General features: G+C 44.5%; 2 protein-coding genes across 2 annotated transcripts in view; both read left to right on the top strand.

Moving 5' to 3' along the window:
• Positions 1-16,793, top strand: part of LOC308081897 (TOX high mobility group box family member 2-like) — a gene marked incomplete at its 3' end in the record, with an annotated part of 399,667 nt that overhangs the window by 296,507 nt on the left and 86,367 nt on the right. The window lies entirely within an intron of this gene.
• The window catches only part of cbfa2t2 (CBFA2/RUNX1 partner transcriptional co-repressor 2), a 55,394-nt gene continuing 45,859 nt past the window's right edge, over positions 7,259-16,793 (top strand). Inside the window, exon 1 of the mRNA XM_080423126.1 lies at positions 7,259-7,510. Within this exon, the coding sequence (XP_080279252.1) occupies positions 7,483-7,510 (28 nt within the window). The 5' untranslated portion in view covers positions 7,259-7,482. The remainder of the gene's footprint in view (positions 7,511-16,793) is intronic.

Here is a 16,793-nt window from a genome sequence, read left to right as displayed (position 1 = left end):
TCAACAAAGCATGCGGAGGGGCTAGTGATAGAATGAAGGGTGCACCTTTCTGCACCATGATGTGGACTTGTGTTGGATGAGTGTTGGTGCAGTGAGGGACGGTCAGGGTATAAGATGTAACAGGGAAACAGAGATGATGAGCACAATGGGCAGCATACTGTGCTAAGAAAAGGCAAACACAAGAAGGTTTCATTTTTAGGCTTCTTTCTGCACTTTCGACCCTTCTAAATACTTTTCTCCTGCCTCTTCCCAGAATGATGAATTGATCAAATTTAGCAATTTCCTTTCTCCCCACAGAGCATTGTACCACTTTTCCTAAAAAGCAATGACTTTCCTTCTACCCAAGAATTGCATTAATTTCTTTGGTGGAAACAGTGAACTAAAAGTGACAAAATACTTGAGAAATTAAAGCTAGATCAGTTATTGCTATAGCAGGCAATAGAGCAATAGACAGTCAATATAGTCAGTGCGAAACCAAACGGTATACGAGATACCAGAGTCAAAGGTTATGGCAATAGTTCTTTTATATATACTGGTATTTCTCTTTGGAATCTGAACTGTCCTTAAAAAAGTGTGAAAATACTGTTATGGAATAAGCTGCAGGCTAATGTTGCACTTTAGATTTGGGTTTATATGGTTTGATATTTGTTAGGGATTGTAGGTGGTTTTCAATGTTTTGTAGTTCATGTGACGTGCCACGTGCTATGTAATGTATTGGTGCTGTCATTTATTGGACTATTTCTTTTTATTTTGTGTTGCAGGACCACATTGGAAAGTGTTTCATTACGCTTTTATGTGTATAGCCTGGGTGTAAGTTATATTGTGTTATATTGCTCATATTTCTTTGACCAAAATCAAATCAAATCGATACATACAGACAGACAGTTAATTTGCACATTGATAGGGGAAAGAGAGGTCATGCTGTGTGAACTCACTCCCTCTGCCACGGGAGAGAACATGTTGCTTTTCCTGACAAGTGAAAAGTGTCACACAACTTTACAAGGTTATATGTTCAGTCAATCAGTCAGCCAGCTCAGCTGATTCAGTCCTGCTGGTGTGATTAAAGGGCTCTGACAAAAAAAACGCTAAAACTGGGGGTGGCGGGGGGAGGGGCAGCAGGGGGTGGAATGGGGGGAGGTTGCGGCCAGCTGTCACACACAGGGAGACCATAATGGCCAGGCCTCATACCCACCACCACCACCACCGTCTGACTCTGAATCTCCTCTCTGACTTTAGCCTCCTGCTAACTGACAAGTCAGCTCTTTGTTGACGTGTCAGAGAGCTGGTTGAGCAGATGAGTTAGGTAGTGCTGCATCCATCACACTCAAAGGTTTCCTTCATCTTGAGTCTTTGTCCAGGGAAAAGCCACTGAATATACCACAGCTTAGGGTGAGGCTGATTAATTAGTTCTAGTTATCTAAATAAGGAGGCTTGTATTTACGAGATGACATTATCGCTGGCTATGTACGCTGGGAAGTCTGCCTCTGATCAACAATCTGATACAATAATGCCACTGGTATATTATCAAAGTCTGTGTATCTATGTGCATCCAGAGCTTTGTTCTGTGGGAGGGGGTCATAATGACTATTAACTGCAGGGGTGGTTAAGCCTAAGAAAAATTAAGGAAAGGGTTAGAGAATTGAAAGAAAAGGCCCAGACCGCTGGCCTAGCGGTCCGGGCACTTTACCGACCTTTGCCGCGTGTGATCACTCCCCGTCTCTCTCTCCTCATTTCCTGTCTATATAACGTGTCTGTATACTATCAATAAAGGCAGAAAAAGACCCAAAAAAGGATTGAAAAAAAAAGAAGGAAGAAATATTAACGAAAGTTCAAATTAAAGTCCAACGTAGTCATGTGTGAATGTGGCCATGCATGGTTGCGTGTGTGTGCGCGCACGCGTGTGTGGATGTGTAATATCTTATACATCATCACCCAAAGTTAGATTACTAGTGCAGCAGTTAAGCAAACCAATTGTGCATTTTAGGAAAGAAGCATGAAAGTTTCAGCATATCATCTACATACCCCAAGGTTTGATTTCAGACGTGGAAGCACTTTCAGATTGACCTCTGGTGACCTTGAGTGGTCATTGACCTCAGAATTGCATTTTTGGCACTTTTGCCCCATTTTTCTCCATTATAATAATATATGTTTGTTAAAATGTCAGTTTTGTTCTAATAAATGAAAAATGAAACCTAATAGTCACTCTACAGAAATGGTGATTATTACTATTATGATAGTTCTGTTATGACATGTTATAACATTAAAAACATCTAGGAGAGAGAGAGCAGCAGTAAAATAAAGAAAAACAAGAAAGAAAGTGCTAATGCATTCAAAGTGCAATATAGGTACAATGCTATTCAAAGGTGCTATTCATCTCATGTTGGTTTTGGTTTTGGGGGCAGTATATGGTGAGCGTTCAGGGTTCTAATGAGAAGATAATCTCATATATGGAAGGTATTGTGCTTTTTATGAAAGAAGCATGAAACTTCCTACAGTGTTTCTATATGTCATGAAGTCTGTTTTCAGACGTGGAAGCATTTCTCAATTGACCTCTGAGACTTGTCAGAGGCTATACACATTTTGGGCTGTCAAATGTTAAAACCAGAAATGTTGTTTCCTGTAAACCTTTATGATTAAAATGTCATATATAGGCTTAGCAGATGAGTTTAAGCTTCCTAAAAGTTGCATATTGGGCAATTTGAGTAATAATCATAATCAGCAAATGTATCGCTTAATGAGCAAATTACCTGGAATAGCTAACATTTTGGCTAACATTTTGCATTTTTAACTTAGAAAGGTGACTTAAGAGTCAAAGCCCATGTTTGTGATGTGCAGAAATGCATCTATTATCATGGTGAAGTCATGCAACCTTTCCTCATTTGCACAATTTGCATAAAGTATGTAATATTTAGGCCCAAGACCAGGAAAAAGTCTTGTTTTAGATGGTAGTCAATTTAGAAAGGTGCTCTTAGAGACTAAGTCTATTTTTGAATGTCCAGAAATTAATCTTGCCAAAAAAAAAGCAATTTATCTGGATCCATGTCCATGTATCGATTCTCCACCTTCTCACCTGGATCCTGTGCTCACAACCCTTGTACACCTTGAGAAATCACTGAAAAGCGTATGAACCCCACACTGGACCTCAAGCGTCATGACATGTATAATCCATTTGAGTGACTGGAAGTGCGATATAAGTCTGTCATCATGCGGGGTGGCAGTGGCTCATGAGGTAGAGCGGCCGTCTTGGAATCCAAAGATTCCAGGTTCCATCCCTGGCTCCTCCTGTCTTTGAGCAAGACACTGAACCCTTACCTGCTCCCAATGAGCAGGTAGGGGTATTGTATTTGTGTTTCCTCTACCATTGGTGTGAAAGTATGGGTGAATGTGAAGTACATTGTAAAGTGCTTTGAAGAGTCAGGAAGACTAAGGTGCTATTTAAATGCAGTCCATTTACCATCATCGATCCCCGCATGATGCCCACTGGCACTCTGATGTCATTCCCTGGTTGCAGTGGAACATTGATGAACATTTCTGGGATAAAAGCATTGCTTGCGGTGGCATCGCCTTAATTCTCAATGGTAAATCCTAGACAAAATACACTGTGCTTATCAGAATCAGAATCAGAATCAGTTTTATTGTCACATCACAGGTTTACAAGGTAAAAAAGTGGGTGAAATTCTTTTTTGTACATCGTTCCCATCGCAACGTTAGTTTCCATAGAAAGAAGAGGGGGGGGGGGAGAAGAAGAGGGTGGGGGGCAAGTGGGAAGGAGATCAAAACAAGAGAGCAACAGAAGGCCAGACAAGTTATCTACATATTTACAAATTACCTGAGATAATAAAAAACAAAAAAACTAAACTAAGGTGCCTGAGCATAGCAGCAATGTATTGTATACTGTGCATGTTATACTTATACTGCTTATCGGATGCTTGTGGTTGTCCTCCTCCAAGAACCTGTTAGGATGTGATACTGTCTCCTACCCTGTGAGAAGGGCAAGGTATGTGCTTAAAGTACTCCTAGAAAGTACCATGACTAGTCTCAATACAGTGCTTGGGGAACTTGATGCCACGCACAGTGACCTAAAAGATACCGGTGCAGAGTTCTTCTTCGCATTGTATTGACAGACAAATATGATTCTGCACACAGTATACTGCATGTTCATCTGCAGGTCATGTTGTGGAAGGCTGCAGATCGGATCGAGCCACCTGCAGAGGAAAGAGACATCACTACATCCGGGTGGGAGGTTGCTAAAGGAGGGGCTGTCATGCCCAATGTTTACTCCCAGGCAATGGCTCCAGCTGCAGCTGTAGAGCATTGAAGGCATGCAGCGAAATAAACTGCAGATACCATTCTGTAAGACTGACTATGTAAGTGTGAAGGAGGAGAGGTCCACTACAACCCATTAAGAAGAAGGGGGGCCATAGCTGTAGAGAGGCCACCTGGGAAACAGAAGGTACCAGGTTCGATTCCCAGCCCTGACAATATGTCGGTGTACATAAGCAAGACCCTTAATCCCTAACGACCTCATGTCTGACCACTTGAGCAGCAATAACCTTACAGAAGCAGAAGTCTGAATTTTGCCATGGTCTAAGATGAAGACAACGAAGATGAGGAGGCTGAAGGGAATAAGGAGAGAGAAGATGAAGAGAGTGAAAAAGACCATTGAGTCTTAGATTATGGTTCCAAGTGTACTCACTCATGCGCATTATGGTACCATTTTTATCTACTCATTCTGTGTCTCAGAGGAGGGCTGTGGACAGTTGCCTTTAATTTTTTTCATTTATTTCTTTATTAATGCGAGAACAATGGCTTCTATTATAGCATGCAAACTTTCCAGGAATATAAAGCCTGCAGTTTATATTAGCGTGGATTCCCCATCGATGTCACTGGTAGTCGTAGACAGGTTTCTGACAGAAATGGTACCATATTATCTCCCACCATATCCTTGAACTACTGCCATCTGATAGGAGGTTTAAGAGCGTCGGGCTGGTGAGGGGAGTATAATGCCCAGGATCACTTAGAAAATTGGCACCGGGTGAAAAATAAGGGTTGGATAAAGATTTTAGTAAAAAAAAAAAAGAAAAAAAAAAGAGCATCGGGACAAGCACCAGCATGCTGTCCAACAGTTTCTTCCCCAAACCATCAGAACCTTGAACGCTCACCATATACTGCCCCCAAAACCAAAACCAACATGAGATGAATAGCACCTTTGAATAGCATTGTACCTATATTGCACTTTGAATGCATTAGCACTTTCTTTCTTGTTTTTCTTTATTTTACTGCTGCTCTCTCTCTCCTAGATGTTTTTAATGTTATAACATGTCATAACAGAACTATCATAATAGTAATAATCACCATTTCTGTAGAGTGACTATTAGGTTTCATTTTTCATTTATTAGAACAAAACTGACAATTTATCAAGCATATATTATTATAATGGAGAAAAATGGGGCAAAAAGTGCCAAAAATGCAATTCTGAGGTCAATGACCACTCAAGGTCACCAGAGGTCAATCTGAAAGTGCTTCCACGTCTGAAATCAAACCTAGGGGTATGTAGATGATATGCTGAAAGTTTCATGCTTCTTTCCTAAAATGCACAATACCTTCCATATAATGAGCTTAACTGCTGCACTATACAGGCAAAACAGGACAGTTTAAAGCAAAGCGTTACACCCTCTGTAAGTGTAACATGGAGCCCACTACTCCTTTAACAGAATCAGCAGGCCAATCCGATGATGACGTGGCCCCCACACTGACACACTGCAGGTAGTGGCTCACGGGCTCCTGCTCCTTTTAGTTCCCAAACAGTAGTCCCTCTGGTCCTGCTGATTGCCTTCTCCACACCAGAACAATTAGTGGCCCCTGGCCCCTTGCTCCACACTGTAGTGGCCTTTGGTCCCCACACAGAAGCTGCGACTGATGGCTCCTTGGTCTATACCAGGAGCAGTAGGTAATGGCCCCTGCCTGCCACGGTGGGCCTTAATTTGTTATTGTAGCATAGCAGCTGTGCAGCATGCTGCAGAGAGCAGGTGGCAGCCTGGCAGGAGTGGAGGATGGGGGAGAGAGAGAGAGAGAGAGAGAGAGAGAGAGAGAGAGAGAGAGAGAGAGAGAGAGAGAGAGAGGGGAGAGAGGGGAGGGGTGCAGCAGTGTGTGGCATATGGGGGAGGAGGAGGAGGAGGGGATGTTGGTGATGGTGGAGGGGTAGCTCTCTCAGTTCTCTAAGCCAGCATCCAAATATTATGCTTGTAAAAGCGAACGACACGTGAGACATTGGATGCAGTCCAGGCCTACTCAGGCTGTATAGGGTTGTTGTGTCTGGGGCAGCTGTATGAGCCACAATGCTCAACAGATGACACTACAGAAAATTCAATAGAATTGAATTGACTGTTATTTCATGCATTTTTATTCATTTCTTATTTTAATTGACTGTGTAACGTGTCCCACGTAGCCTCAAATTTTTTCATGTCAAGGACCCCCAAACTGATATGTATTTGCCAGGGACCCCTAGAAGAGACAATTTGTGTTAAAAAAAAAATTCCAAATTATGCAGCATTTTCGATATTGTTCAAAAATAGCAGAGATGCTGCGCTGTGAGCTTGTAGATTTGAATAGCCAATGAATAAATGGATAAAGTGGTTAAAAATAATTGTGATGCTACATTAACTATACTTTGCTGGGGACACACTGGAACCCCCCAAGGACCCCCTGGGGGTCCCCGGACCCCACTTTGAAAACCAATGAAGTAGGGCATTCAATGTCATCTCATAATAAATAAACTGCTACTGTAGGAGGCAGCATGCCATGGTTGCACACACTATAACACATTCGTGGATGGATTTCAGAGTACAAATCAAAGCAATGAATAGAGCAACTAAACAACAAGTAGTTTTAATCGACTTTGCCCAGCTGGGCACCTGGAAGTGTGTCTGTCTGGTGGATTATGACAGCGCTCTATTGCGTCCTATTGTTATAGAAGACACGTACGGTGCTCCCATTTCCCTGCTGTTTACATGGCAGCGTATTGGCTTTCTTCTGATTAAAGCCTGCGGCTGCTTTATACTCCGTAGTACGGCGGTGTGTCGCGCACCGAACAGGGCCGATCTACAAGCTCGCGGCGCGTCGCGAACACGACACGCCGCGAGCTTGTAGATCGGCTATTTTCGGCAAACGAGAACCGCCCACTCGCGTCCCGTGTTGCGCGGTGTGTATGTGTGTGTATGTGAGCGACAGAGAGAGAGAGGGAGCGAGCGATGAATGGCCGAGGATACCTGATGTCCCCAATCTGACACCGTGATCACCATTCACCATCGTCCACCATCATCAATCGTAGCCTTACATGTGAAATCGATTATAAACAGCTGTGGAGCAGAACGTTGGAGGAGAGTGACGTTGATCATCGAACTGAAGAACTTCGACTGCATCGCATCGCCTGTCTGTCTGTGTGTGTCTGCAGAGAACAACATTCAGCTGTCAGCCAGGAGCATGGTGGGCATGCCGAGCGCCTTTCATTGTGAGTAAGCTAACATTGTGCACTGACTGTGTGCAATAATAATGATAATTAACCTTTCAATAATCATGTAGACCAGTGGTTTTCAACCTTTTTCGCGTCAAGGACCCCCAAATTGACACATATTAGCCCACGGACCCCCATTTGAAAAAGATATGCCAGGGACTCAACCATTTAGGTTTATTGGGGGTCCCAATCTACACCGTATCACCATCATCATTAGTGTTCATTTAACTCTGAGAGTGTACAAATGGAACCAAATGGACCCGTCCCGTTAGGGTCCATTTGGTTCCATTTGTACACTCAGAGTTACAGACATATAGGGTCAATTTGGTTGCTAACTATTCATTTGGCTGGGGACCCCCTGGAACCCCGTCAAGGACCACTGGTGGTCCCCGGACCACTGGTTGAGAACCCCTGATGTAGACCTATCAATGATCATGTCATTAAAACTGTCACGGTGTAACTTGTCCAGGGGGGACAAGCTTATTAGGCACAATACATTGCAAAGGATGTTGAATTAGCAGGTTAATAATAAAAAAAACAAATACAGTAGCCTATATATAATAAGGCTATTATACACAGTGTATTACATAATACCATTGTGGCTTCTTCATGTCTCGATGTCATGTTTGCTCTTTATAAGCGCTTTGTTTCATTTTTTAACAATTCTGTCTCTGGACAAGCTTTAGGGCTATGCTAGCCGCAAGCAACTCTTAAGATTCTATTTTTAATATCTGTTATCTCGAGTTGCAATACCAACCCTTGACAGCCCATACATCCAAACAGAAAAGTCCTATCTGATTGTATTAAACAACGTTAAACTCGCCAACATTGCAGCTGTACGGAAAGCTTGAATTGTCCTCTTTCTATCTGCAAAGTTTTTGTTTAATAAAAATCCACCGTAGACATGTTATGAGCGACATTCTGTCAATACATTCTGTGCAGGTGTCATAGGAAATCACTCAACGGTCCTGCGTACCACCTGTTCCGAAATTGCACATAAACCATGGAGGCAGCAGGACGTTGAGTTATTGAAAACGAGCGCTTACAAACTCCAATGTCGTTCTATCTGCAACGTTTTTGTTTCATAAAAATCCACCAGACATGTTATGACTTATGAGCTACTTTCTGTCAATAAATTCCATGCAGGTGAATTTTTTTCTCCAAGTGTTGGAGTTTGGAAGCGCTCGTTTTCTATAACTCAACGTCCTGCTGCCTCCTGGTTTATGTGCAATTTCGGAACAGGTGGTACGCAGGACTGTTGAGTGATTTCCTATGACACCTGCACAGAATTTATTGACAGAAAGTACTGTAGCTCATAACATGTCTACGGTGGATTTTTATTAAACAAAAACTTTGCAGATAGAAAGAGGATAATTCAAGCTTTCCCAATGTTGGCGAGTTAAAACTCGTTTAATATAGAATCAGATAGGACTTTTCTGTTTGGATGTATGGGCTGTCAAGGGTTGGTATTGCAACTCTAGATTCCAGAAAAATAGTATCTAAAGGTCCTTACACACCGGGGCGATTTTTTCGTGCGAATAATACGCTTTTTTAAAAAACCTTATAAAGTCAATGCAAGCGTACATGGCGCGAAAAAGCGGAAAAGCGTCTTTTAATTATTCGGAACGAGTCCGAATTTTGCGTATATTCGCACATTCGCCGGTGTGTAAAGGTCCTTACACACCGGCGAATGTGCGAATATACGCAAAATTCGGACTCGTTCCGAATAATTAAAAGACGCTTTTTCGCTTCGCTTTTCCGCTTTTTCGCGCCATGTACGCTTGCATTGACTTTATAAGGTTTTAAAAAAAAGCGTATTATTCGCACGAAAAAATCGCCCCGGTGTGTAAGGACCTTAAGAGTTGATTGCGGCTAAGGCTATGCTTAGTCTGCAGAGGCAGCCCCTATATTATTAAACAAAAGGACATGGCACATATAAAACATAATACGTGCCATTAAGCTCATACGCCTCAAGTACCTTTGAATGTGTTATTCCGTCACACAGATCATGTCAAATCCTTTTAATAACTGAACAAAAAACTCCACCGCCACTTTGTCTGCTGAGATAGTACGGTCATTAGTGGTCCATTTAAGACGAGAGAATAAACTATACATAACACACATTCTATTGAGTGCATTATCCCTAATATAGCCCCTACTAGCCTGCTATTATGCGCCCCTTTTGACTGAATGGCAGCTCTTCAGGCTGTGCCTTTTCAGCAGAGGATTTGCAGCCCTTAATCCACTAGGCAAAGTTTTCTCTCTCTCTCCGCCATCTGGAGTTTACAGCTTTTCCAAGACAAAAAAAACAAAACAACACCAGGCAGTCTGAAGCCAGGCTGGAGTGGTTCTGCTTGGTGCCAGTAGAGGCTTTTCCCCTTCTTCCTCCTCTCACTGCAGTCTGGGGCTGCTTTAAATCCAGGAGACAATACCGCAGTCATGCCACGTAAGTGCGGTCAGCTAGGGACCAGGAGGAGACGTGAGGGGCTTGTGTGTGTGAATTGAAACCCTCAGGGACACACATTCGTCTCCCCCACTGTGCCACAACGTCGCAGACATAACAAACGACCTCATGACAAAGACACGATGGTATGAGGATGACAGCAAAGATAATGGTGGCGATGATGATGATGATTGATGCTACAGTGGCCACTAGGGCGCAGCAGAGAGTTGCAGTGTCACTGCAATGTGATACAGTAAACATAATGGATGTGGTGTTTTTTTATTATGACCTCCCACCACCCCTTGTTATGGGGAAGTTAGGTTCTAACTATGAACAAGAGGAGCTAGTATGTGTGATGTTGTGGTTTTTATTGTGTTTCTCAAAACCGTGTTGAACTCATGTGACTTTATTTAGAAGGTAGAATTCTCTCTCTCTAGTCTGTGTGCGCACACACTCAAGGCTTAATGTGTTAAAGACCATGTAGGCATAACATTGCTCTCTCTCACCAGTCACTTCCATCCCTTCTTGATTCAGTTATATCCACTCGAAAACATGTGGCCAATTTGGAACCCCCCCGACAATTTCCCCCCCGTTTTCTTTCCCCTCGTCTTCGGGGTGGGTTACGGAGTCAGATTCCAATCCTCTGACATTAAAAAGGGAAATAAACGACAAAGGGGCCCCTGCAGGTTTGCATTAGAGCCCTAATTGGTTTTGGCTCGAGTCGTCCCCGTCAGCGTTGCCAGATATGGGCCCTTCGTGTTTTGGCGTGTGGGAGAATTTGCCTGTACTGTGCTCTGCTTGTTCTTGCGGCTGCGCTGGAGGCCCGAGGAGAGAGGTGTCTGCAGATCCTCAGTCACCCCTTGCATCATCGCTGGTCTCTGTAGTCTCTCCGTGGGTGTGTGTGCATGTGCGCGTGCATGCACGTGTGCGTGCATGTGTGGGAGAGAGAGAGAGAGACACAGAGACAGAGACATGGATAGTCTGTAATCTGTCCTTGTGTTTGTTTTCAATCTGTGTGTGTGTGTGTGTGTGTGTGTGTGTGTGTGTGTGTGTGTGTGTGTGTGTGTGTGTGTGTGTGTGTGTGTGTGTGTGTGTGTGTTTCTGTCCTTGTGTTTCTGTCCTTGTGTTTGTTTTCAATCTGTGTGTGTGTGTGTGTGTGTGTGTGTGTGTGTGTGTGTGTGTGTGTGTGTGTGTGTGTGTGTGTGTGTGTGTGTGTGTGTCCTTGTGTTTCTGTCCTTGTGTTTCTGTCCTTGTGTTTGTTTTCAATCTGTGTGTGTGTGTGTGTGTGTGTGTGTGTGTGTGTGTGTGTGTGTGTGTGTGTGTGTGTGTGTGTGTGTGTGTGTGTGTGTGTGTGTATGTGTGTGTGACTGTGCGTGCATGCGTGTATGGGGGGTTAATCATTTCAAAATTCATACGCTGCTGTACATCAAACGCCTGGCTTGTGCGTGTGTGTTTGTGCGTGTGTGTGTGTGTGTCAGACTGAGAACCCAGCCATCCTGCCTGTCTCTCTGTGTCTCTCTGCATGGGTCTCTTTTCCAACCAGCGGTACCACCTGTTAGTGTTTTACTGGGCCCCTGGGTGACGCCGGGCCGGGGAGCTCGTCCAGATTCGCTCATCATCCAGGCCCATCAGATTGGCTCCCCTTCTCTCTCCTCAAAAGTCTGGCTCCCATTACCTATCACACACAGGACCCCATCTGAGCTGGATTCCCCCAGTACGAGAGTCGGGCTGAGTCAAGCTGGTGTGCTGAGTTGAAACAGTTTGAGCTGAACCAAGGTTGACTCATCACTCATGGGGTGCTGACATATTATTCAGTGTATTGAACTGTTGGATCAGTGTTACATGTTTGAAGTGTGGTTCTGGTTCTAGTGGAGGAAAAGGCTTTTTGTTTTGTTTTAACCCATTCAATCCGGGAACGCATACTGTGTCTGATTTGCAGATCTACAAGCTGCCGCGCTGTGAGCTTGTGTATCTGCTATTTTTGAATAGACCAAAGAAATCTAAAAATGACACACAGATGCGTTCCTGGTCTTAATGGGTTAAGAAAGACTTCAATTCATGGCTGGGTTTTGGTCCAATGGGGTCACACTGTTGCCTAATGCTCTGCAATGTGAAGGAAAGAGAAAAACAACAACATATTTTATGTATGAAGAATGTTTGTTTGGCATAGTGACAGTCAGGCTTTGGTTGTTTGTGTCATATATCCCATGTTCCCAGGATTATGTGTTATTAAAAAAATGTGCATTGAAGATTCCAACGAACCAAAGATTATAAATCAGCGTTAGCCATCCCAAACGAGAGGAAACAAATATAATCCATCTCTGCAAACCCATGCGAAGTACACTCGTGTCTCGAATCCTAAACCACACCAAATGCTAGCATAAAGACCCATTAATCTCCGCACACATACAAACACAGAAACAAAAACCGTCATCAATCTCCGCAGACACATAGGGTCTGTCATGTTGCATGTTTTCACGAGGTCTGTGAGCCATCCGTCCGACTGCCTGTTTCCAATTGCCGCTCCGCTGCCCGACCTATTACCGTGTGGCAACCTGAAGCAGGGCTTTCAAAGAAAGACACAGAAGAGTGAAAGAACAGTAAAAGAAAAAAAAACGGGGGGAGAGAGAGAGAGAGAAAGAGAGAAGGAGAAGGGGATTAGCTGTCAGGGAGAATGTGAGGCTAATTGAAGCCAGGTTCGCACAGCTGTTTCTTGTTGCTGCACAGCCCTGTGTGGAGCGGGTGGGAGGATAGAATCCAGATGTGGTCCTATGTGTTGAGGATTGCCCGCCAATAACAATCCTCAGGAATGCCAGCCGTACAGGAGACGGGGACTATTAGAGCCTCCGCCGCTTGCCTCCTCCATGTCAAAACATCGCTTCCCGGCCCCTGGAAGTTAAGGGCCCCGTTCGTTGCTTTTCCACCATTGATTGCCGGTCTCAGTCTTGCGCCAGGCTCCCGAGTAGCTGTTAACACTGTCATTTTGTTAGACTGTGCATAAAGCTCTGTATTCAGGTGTCACTTGCCGGCGTAAACATCGCCCTGACACATTTGACCGTGTCAGAGCGATGCTTGCAGGTTTTTGAGGACCGTTTAGCATATCTATCGCACATCTTTTTGAAACTTTTGAAGCAAAGTGGATTAAGGCTTTTTTGTGTGCGTGTGTGTGGGGGCGCTCGCCTGTTAAATGTGTTTCATTCGAAGCCTCGCTGAAAAAGCATGTATCTTTTATTAGGCCGGCGGGATGCAGGTCCCACGATTGTGCACTAGCTGGGCGTTTATGCGGTCTTCCACTTTAAATGGCGGGGACATTGACCGAGAACAAAAAGGCCAGTCGCTCCGGAGTGAATCGAGGCAGTGGAGAAAAGCCCCTGAAAGGAACTCATCACCACATTATGCTTTTTTAATGCCCCCTGTCCCCCCCAGTTCCCAATCCTTATTGCCCTGACCCCCACAAACACACCCCACCCACACATCGTTTCCCTCGAGTTAGCATTGGTTCCCCCCATTCTCCACGCCTTCCAAGGATAATCCAGCTCCTTCGCTCTCACCCACCGTTTTCTTTCCTCTCTCTGTCTCCATCCCTCTGTCTGTCCCGGTTTGTATTCTTTCTTCCTCTTCTCTCTCTCTCTCTCTCTCCCTCTCTCTCTCTCTCTCTCTCTCTCTCCTCTTCTCTGCTTCCCCGCTCGCCCTCTCTTCCTCCCTTCATCTCCCCCTGTGTCGCGTCCATCTGTCTCGGCCAGCAGAGAGTCCAGCTGTGGCTGGTCTGTCATCACCCAGAGGAAAGCTGACATCTATCCCTCTATGAGTTCTCATTGAAAGGCCCCGAACCTCTATGTGGGAAGTCTCTCCACTCCAGTACAGTGGGTCGGAAAAGCTATTACCTCTGTTAGGCCCGTGAGCTTTGTTTTCATGAAATACTGCTCACTTTCACTATGTCTTATCCAAGAAAGAAAAAAAAGGTTTTGACCAATATGAAGCTGTCCTCCACCTCTTCAGCTGTGCTTTGGTAGTAATGTGGCTTTATTGCGGGGAAGCTTGTCTAGCCCATTAAGACCTGCAACGCATCCGTGTCACTTTAGATGTCTTTGGCTATTCAAAAATAGCAGATCTACAAGCTCATAGCGCGGCTATGAGCTTGTAGATATGCTATTTTTGAAAAATCTTGAAACATTTTTTATTTTATTTTTTTCAAAAAACTGTTTTAGGATTTAGAAAACATTTTTAAGAATCGCCTCAGGTCTTAATGGGCTAGACACAGCAAAATCCCTTACGGGTCCATTTTTACCTGAATTTTATTTGAAATGTAACACATGGGATGTTGCTGCCCACAGGCAGAGATTACAGCGTATCTGTTGTTGGGTGAACATGGGTAAAGTGGTGAATATATTTGCCAGTATCGGCTCCATCAGTAATCCCATCGGTCTATGACAGAAAAACACATGTAACGCCTGTTGAAGCGAAACAAGATCGTGGGCCAAAACTCTGGCCTCAATCTCTGCTTCACAGCAGGACAGCATGATGGTGATGGAGAGCCTTGGCCTATAGTCTTCTTTCTCAATAAAGCACACATGCACATAGGGTTGCGTCCACACACACACACACACATGGACACACGGTGATGGAGGATCTCATTCCAGTATCACTCCAGTGTTCCCGTTCCCACATGTCTTCTTGTGTGAGTTTTATGACTCTCGTCAAGTTCACCTCATCTGTCCCCCTCTCTGGTTCCTCTCCTGCTGGGACTGTTGCTGTCAGAGAGAGCAGGCCCCTCTTTTTTTTTGAAAATCACTTAGACACGCACACACACAAAACACCAATATACACACTAGCACACGCACACACACACACACGCACATAACACACACGCGCGCACACACACACACACACACACACACGCACACGCACATAACACACACACACACACACACACACACACACACACACACACACACACACACACACACACACACACACACACACACACACACACACCGTTGCTGTCAGGCAGAAACCTTGTACTTCGATATTTTAACTTTTTGAGTTTTTTAGTAAATGAATGAATCATACTACAGTGTCACACAAAAGTAGCAAAAACAGCTGATCTACAAGTTCACAAACATGCCGTGATCTTCTAGATCTGCTTTAAATTGATTGTAGTGAAAGTGGTTCAGTCTGTCTGGAGTTTTTATAAATACCTGACCCAATGAAGTATTGCTAGTATTAACACGAGCTTGTGATAAATATGTATAATAACTACATTGGATCAATTGGAACACAGGTTCTTTCTTTCCATTTCCTGTTAGATGTTGGACAGTTGGGTTTTCCACCCGACAGCAACAATATGCAACCACCGGCACACGTGCATGTATTGTACACACACAGAAATGTGTCCATGTAAACACGAACATAATAGAAATGTCATGCAACGCTCCCACATACACACAAACACTGTCATGTACACACACACACACACAAATATGTGGCCTCTGTGAGGTTCCCTGCAAAGTTGTTTGTGTGCCTTGTCCTCAACTGGCGTCTCTGTTTGCTGTCTCTGCCTGTTTGTCCTCAGCAGGGGACTGCACCACAGTGTCACGTCCCCAGCATGCCCACCATAAGCCCTGCCATTATGGCAGGTGCAGCCGCAATCTATTCTTAACATTTAACATGATGCTCTTACCCATAGCAACGTTCAGAGAGAACATATGCACATTCATTCAGGCAAGACTTATATAGTACACACACAAACACACACGCACACACACACGCACACACACTAAACACATCCCACACACAAAGGCACGACACCATTTTATTATAATTGTACATAGAGAGAGCATGAACATTACTGAGACTACACAGCAAAATCGGAGTGTTAATTTAACTCTTTCTGAGCCTCTGCCACTCCTGTCTGTTACCTCTTTGCCACCCGGCCACTTCTGTGCCACCCTGCTGTGGGTTTGATATTTTGGTTGATATCTAGCTCTTTGTGGCAGTACTGCAGCAGCACTAGTGGTTTAGTAATAGATTTGCTGGGCTTTATTTTGAAACTGAACAACAAAGAAAAACAGACCAGAATAGCAAAGCTGTTTGACAACCCCCACCTGCTCCCTGCACACACACACACACACACACACACACACACACACACACACACACACACACACACACACACACACACACACACACACACACACACACACACACACACACACACACACACACACACACACACACACACACACACACACACACACACACACACACACACACACTTTGTGTTGCTTCACTGGCAGGTCCAAACATGCTTCTGGCTAAACATTGGGAAATGCCAACATATGCCTTGTTTTGTGTGTGTGTGTGTGTGCGTTTGCATGCATGCATGCGCGTGCGAGGCAGTAGAGACAGTCCTTATCTTCCCTCTGCTTTAATTGAGCCCTTTAAAAAAATCCCCCAGTCCTTACACAACACACACACACTTGTGCGCTCGCACTCACACACACACACACACACACACACACACACACACACACACACACACACACGCACACTAAAGCCTGCAGGCTTCTATCTGCGCACAGCCAGGTGTTCTGAGCACCTCCGCCAGATGAACCACCTGCAGAACACAGGTGTGGCTGTCGCCAGGCAAGAGAACAACACAGCTGCTCCTACAGCCCGAGGGAGGGAGGGAGAGAGACATAGAGAGGGAGAGAGAGAGAGAGAGAACTAACTGCTGGTGGGAAGAAGCTGCACAGGCACACACACACACCAGCCCAAAAGAAAGACAGAAAACAGACAGAAAGATAATAAAGGACACACAGCCATACGCCCTCATGA

Source organism: Gymnoscopelus braueri (assembly GCF_963280865.1).
Source record: "Gymnoscopelus braueri genome assembly, chromosome: 3".
Taxonomy (NCBI): domain Eukaryota; kingdom Metazoa; phylum Chordata; class Actinopteri; order Myctophiformes; family Myctophidae; genus Gymnoscopelus; species Gymnoscopelus braueri.
This window is presented reverse-complemented; position numbering and strand designations above follow the sequence as displayed.